Consider the following 5,683-nt stretch of genomic DNA (forward strand, 5'->3'; position numbering starts at 1 on the left):
GTCAGTCCTGAGGCTGCTGCGACCACTGGGGCACCTTAGACCATTGGTGATTCTTTGGGCAAAGTGACCTGGTGGGGCCCATCTCCTCTCCAGGTACGGATGGTCACTGGCTCACAAGAAGCTCATTCAAGACCCCTTTGAGAGGTCTTGTTTTCATTCCTGCTGGGTGTCCACACACCCTCCTCACCTAAGCTAGACCAGGTGTGGGCACCGGTTTAGTTGCTGACAACCCAACTATGGAAGAGGCTATACTGGTTTACATGGTACCAGATAGCACACTAAGAAAGGCCTGGCCTGACAGGGACCTTAAATATTCAGTCAGCCATAAAAGGTAACTTACTGAAGAACCATTCTTAAGAGAGTTTATATTTAAAGATTATTGAAGAATTCCCCTTGTAAAATACACATAACTAACTAAATGGGGACATTGCTTTTTCTAGTTAATTGGAAAGTCTTTTGTAATGGTAAGCATTCCTTTTCTTTGAAAGCAAGTCCATGTTTCATTCCAGCAACAAAACAAAAAGGGATCTAACTCCAAAAGGTGCTAAAGCACTAGACTACTAGTGATTTTTGGGATCCAGTCCACAGCTTGCTACCAGTGACAGCAGCAGGAGGTAAAGGGTTTAGAAACAGAAAGTGGCATTTTACTCCGTCTGCCATGTTAAACCAAACAGTAAGTTGCGCCTACCTTCTAGGCATCACCGTGTTAAGAACCATCCAAAGCTTGTTGACTGTCTGAAGAACTCTCCGTGGAACCCCTGCATTCAGCAACTGGTTCATGTTTGACGTCAGTACCTCTGCATATGGGATCAGCTCACCAGCAGAGAGCAGTGTTAAGTGTTCTAAAATCTGCATCAGTTGGGTGTGATTTCCTGAAAGCATTGAAAACGCTAGAAAAGAAAACAGTTGGATTCTGAACATCGAGACAGGCGCCTGCCATTTTATGGATTCTCATTTAAAGTATATCCCATTTACACATCTCTGAGCTGACAAGTTAAATGCTGCACATTTCCACACCCCTCCCCCAAGTGCAGCCTGATGGGAGCAAGCAAGGAGAATTCAAGTTCGATGCATGAAACCAGCCCTGTCATGGACTTCCCCCCAACACACCCACCCACATGACTTTCAGTATTTAAATATGCTAGCCCAGTGGGGGCCAACCATTTTAATAGGCATGCCAAAAATTAGTTTGGCACCCTCCCCTCATGGAACCAAAATCCCTCTCTCCTGCCTGACCTGCTACTCTGTTTTCTGCTTCCTGTTCTATCTGCCGCATGCCACACGGAAGCTGCCCGTCCCATTTGTGGCACGTGTGCTTCAGGTTGGCTACCCGTTTTAGCCAAGTGTTAGGAGGAAAACAGGAACTGCCTGCTTCAGAAGGAATTGTATTTACCATCTTGGAGCTGCTTGGGAGAGTGGTTCTTGGCCATGTTTGTAAGAAGCATCCTTCGCAGCAACGCATCTGTGCCTGTGATCTGCTCCTCGCAGATCCAGTCATCCACAATGCACAGGTGTGGGTAGTTAGTAGCAAGGAGGCGCAGCAGTGCAGAGTGCAGGCCTTAGGAGATGGGGGAGGGAACAGAGTCTACAAGCTAAATTTCAACACTTTTTGCATCTCAATAAATTGGCTCCCCCCTTCCCCTCAATAGCAAAACCTCATGTAATGAGCATCGAGACGCTTACTGAAGCAAGTATCATTTGACCCTTTCAGTATCAGACAAGCTTGCACATTTATAGCCTGAGATTAGAACTCAAATATATAAACAGAGGAAAGAAAAAGCTAGGACAGAGCCTTCCTCCTTTCCAAAGACATCAGCCCCAGGGTTCAGGTGGTAGGACAAGGGATACACAGCAAGTTAAAAAAAAACAAAAAACCCTAGGTGCTTCAAAACAGCTGTAAGGCTGCCTGTTAGAACCTGTCTTTAGCTTTCAGCCACCAGAGTGTGCCATGGTGGCTTTTAGACAGCTTTCTTTAAATGTATTTGTAAGCTCATTCTTGGCTGCTGGCAGTGTTGGAGATAGGAAAAAAAGGGAAAGATCACATCATGGAACAGGAGAAAGTTCCTTTCTTTAATTTGTGCCCAATCACTGCAAGACCCAAAAAGCAGAGAATACACAATTTTCTTCATCATAGGTATTGCAAACGCACATATATACCTCCCAATTCCTGTTGCAGTCCTTGTGCTTGCCGGATAAGGTACTTGATTGGAATCTGATCCATCAGTGCTGAAGAGTAAGACTTGGGCTTTCTTTGCATGGCAGCTGTAAGGGAAGAATTAACTAGACTAATCAAGAATCTCTTCCCAACTTGACTACTTTATGCATTAAACTCGAAGTCACAAGGAAACAGGGAGCTGAGGCTGCCAATCTATTCGCAAACTGCTCTTAGGACAACACCTGCAGACAGGAGACGGGCCCTCTGTTCTGAGGGCTCTGGATAAAGCGCACTGTTGAAACAGCAATACTCAGACCCAAGTGGATGATTTTGGGATGGAGTTAACCCAACTCCCCCTTTCCAGACTGAGACCTGAACCTCAAATCACTGCTGAGTATTCATTTTTTACCAGTAATAATTAAGAGACCACAATCACCCAATTAGCATTCCCATTACATTACCTTCTTCCCCAAGCTGCGTGACCCCAAAGCACTGTACAAACTGTACACACACAGGGCTCACCTGACTCGAGTATGAAACAATCATTCCTGCAGTGGAATGAAGCAGCCATTCTACGCCAGGAACATTACACACCAAGGTACAGTGAGTAAAATGTATGTCCCCCCGACACTTCTAGGAGGTATTAAAGAAACAGCTTCTAAATAGCTCAAGATAAAATCTGACCAGGACACACAAAACAACACCCTCGTTTTTGTGGAAATCATTATGGCATCTTTAGCTCTCTCAGGGACTCTGCTCCATGAAGCTTAACACTTAATACTTCTCCCTGCAGCATCTGCATTTTCATCAATTAGTTCCTATTCCAGGTCCGAGTCCATCTTTTTAAAAGATCACAACCCTGAGCTACAGCTTCATAATTCAAAGAACAATGTGACAAAGCACTACTAGCAGCATGCACTACATCGTGCACTGGATGCAAGTGACAGCGTAGGAAGAACTCGGACCCTTTTCAACACCCCACTCTTCTCTGGCATAATAGCATACAGCATAGTAATACACTGCTAACATGAATGTTGATGAAGGCTAGATTTTTTTCAGGGTAAAGTAGCAGCTGGAAATCTACATCTCACTTCACACTGGACTCAAATAGGCTTAATGAACTAAAGAATGCTTATGCTGATTTAAAGGTGGTATTTCAAAAGTGAAAATAAGTCATTCTACTGTATCCATGTTTATCAAAAAATACCCACAACACCAGAAAAGACACGCCTACACTGCAGACACATCGGGATGTGAAAAAGGACAGCCAAGGCCACTAACAGTGCCTGGCTATTTTTGTGATTAACTTGTACTGATTGTTGCAAGAAAAAAAAATCTCCAGTAACTTTTAAGTCAAGTTTCAGCATGTTTTGACACAAAGTGGCTGACCTAAAAACAAAGCACCTGAACAGCTTTTCAACGCAAGCGCTAAAGGATCCTTCTGCATAATGCTACATTAGCATTGCCAACATCATTAAGCTGACCCAAGTTTCAGCTGGCTGAATGCATTACTGTGGCAAATGAAATTTGTGTCACTCAATGCAGTTACCATTTTAGGATCAGATCCTGACATCTGTTCAAACCTTTTAAGATCTTGTTGCTTGCGGGCAATGCTCACGCACACATACCAAGTGTCTTGGTGTTAGCCAGGAGTGCCTCTTCGTAAGAAAGGACATAGTAGAGGACAAGCAGCTGGGCCGTGATGCTGTAATGCTGATTAACCCGGGCATTTTCTCCCTGCACAGAAAACCATAACAAGGAGTCATGCTGTAACGTTTCCCTGATTTTTTTAAAGGCAGGATTTGGAATTAGCGGAAAACATGGAGGCATCTCTCACTGCGAGGGATGATTACGAGTCACATCTGGCCCCAAGTTCAAGTTTAAATTTCTATTTAAAAAAAAAAGGCACAATATTTCAGACCAATGAAAGGGTTTCCTGCATCTCAGCCCATCTAGGACCAGAGAGCACAGTGATTTTCACTAGGAAGAGTGCAACAGCCCCTTAGTAATGGGTCAATTTCCCACCTTCACACGTGAAAAATGGCCTCTCTGCAAGGTCACATGGGGCTTTTCTACCTAAAGCCTGGTTTCTAGCTTGGCTGTGAGTCTAGGCAAAAAAACCCAAACAAACACTTTTTACTTCAGATTGCTGCTGGAAAGAAGAGCCATTAACTTGGAGACTATATTTATACAAATGGCAAGTGCTGGGGCTGCGGCACAGGCAGCAAGCACTGCACTTCTGGAGCAGCTGGCAAGAATGCCTTGCTGCAGCTGTGCCAGCAGCCTGACTGGCACTGACAGGCCTGATCATGGCCCAAGGGATGCAGTTTATGGTCCAGGTATTAAACACTGCAACTGTCAGAATGTACAATAGAAAAATATTTCAGTGTTGCAAGACCTGAGGAGGTGCCTGCAAGTCACAAACAAAAACAATAATTTACCCCAGCGAGCCCTTGAAAAACATTCAAGATCTCCTGCTCTGTGACAGGCTGGTTGGTCGCCTCAGGGTTGGACTTGGATGCAGGAGTAAGAACAGAGTTGATGTAGACATCAATAAGAGGAAGCAGCTGAGGATGGAGTGGGGTGGTGGTTTCACACAGTTGTCTATAAATCCAGTCCTAGAACAAACATGTTATACTCAGTGAAAAGGATCAACAACAAAATCAGAAGCCAAGCCTGCTGTTTTTCCTGTTCGGTCCACTGGCAAAGTCCTATTTTGAACAGTTTGTTCTACAGTTACTCTCAGCATGGGTCAAACACTTAGAAAAAAGGAAGACCAAAACCAGTTCTGAACTGGGCTAGACTTCATAGCTCAAGCACTGGAAGAGCTTCCACTCTGCAGCACTTTAATACACACTGGTGCTGGCCAGCAATGCTTTTATTTTTGTGACTTGGACTTTAAACAGTGCTCAGGTAAGGACTTGAATAAACTTCTCATCACTTGTGACTTAACTAGCTTCTAGACTCTGTCTTACAGAAAGAACAGCCCTAGTTTACTAACTCACTACACACTGTTTAGTCCCCAGTCCTGTAGTACTAGGTGCTCAGCATGAAATCCTTTTAATACCACCACTTTTTAGGCAACATTGTCCAGGAAATGGACAGCAAGAGTCTGCTTAACGTCAGAAACAACCAATGAAACCCACGGCTGATCACTAAGATGCGTTCTGAAACCTGAATGCAAGGAAAGCCATACCTTTATAGACACTTTGTGCTTGGTGAATGACCGGCTCCGCAGAAGCTGATAGATGCAGTGAATGGGTAAAAACCCAGTAATGTTGGCACTCAGGTTACCCGTTACAGGCACGCGAACTGCATGTGCTGTGACTACCTATGGAAAAAACATTGTATTCAAGAAAAATATAGTCACATATGTTGGTGTTTCACTGCATGGTCATAACACACGTGCACACGGGGATGAATGAAGTTTGCAGAAGCAAAATTTATCCTGGCTTTGCCTAATTTCCAGCATCTTTGCAAATGTAACAATAGACTTTTAAAATAAGCTTTTCTGTGTGAATTTTCCCC

At 44.0% G+C, this 5,683-nt stretch overlaps 1 protein-coding gene across 1 annotated transcript in view; it reads right to left on the bottom strand.

The window, feature by feature from the left end:
• INTS2 (integrator complex subunit 2) overlaps window positions 1-5,683 on the bottom strand; it is a 21,408-nt gene that overhangs the window by 8,812 nt on the left and 6,913 nt on the right. The window contains exons 12-17 of the mRNA XM_019511121.1: window positions 5,352-5,486; window positions 4,597-4,773; window positions 3,784-3,892; window positions 2,158-2,262; window positions 1,394-1,558; window positions 689-890 (exon numbers count right to left, since the gene is read on the bottom strand). Coding sequence (XP_019366666.1) covers window positions 689-890; window positions 1,394-1,558; window positions 2,158-2,262; window positions 3,784-3,892; window positions 4,597-4,773; window positions 5,352-5,486 — 893 coding nt within the window. The remainder of the gene's footprint in view (window positions 1-688; window positions 891-1,393; window positions 1,559-2,157; window positions 2,263-3,783; window positions 3,893-4,596; window positions 4,774-5,351; window positions 5,487-5,683) is intronic.

This window comes from Gavialis gangeticus, unplaced genomic scaffold, assembly GCF_001723915.1.
Source record: "Gavialis gangeticus isolate Ggan-Ray unplaced genomic scaffold, GavGan_comp1, whole genome shotgun sequence".
Taxonomy (NCBI): domain Eukaryota; kingdom Metazoa; phylum Chordata; order Crocodylia; family Gavialidae; genus Gavialis; species Gavialis gangeticus.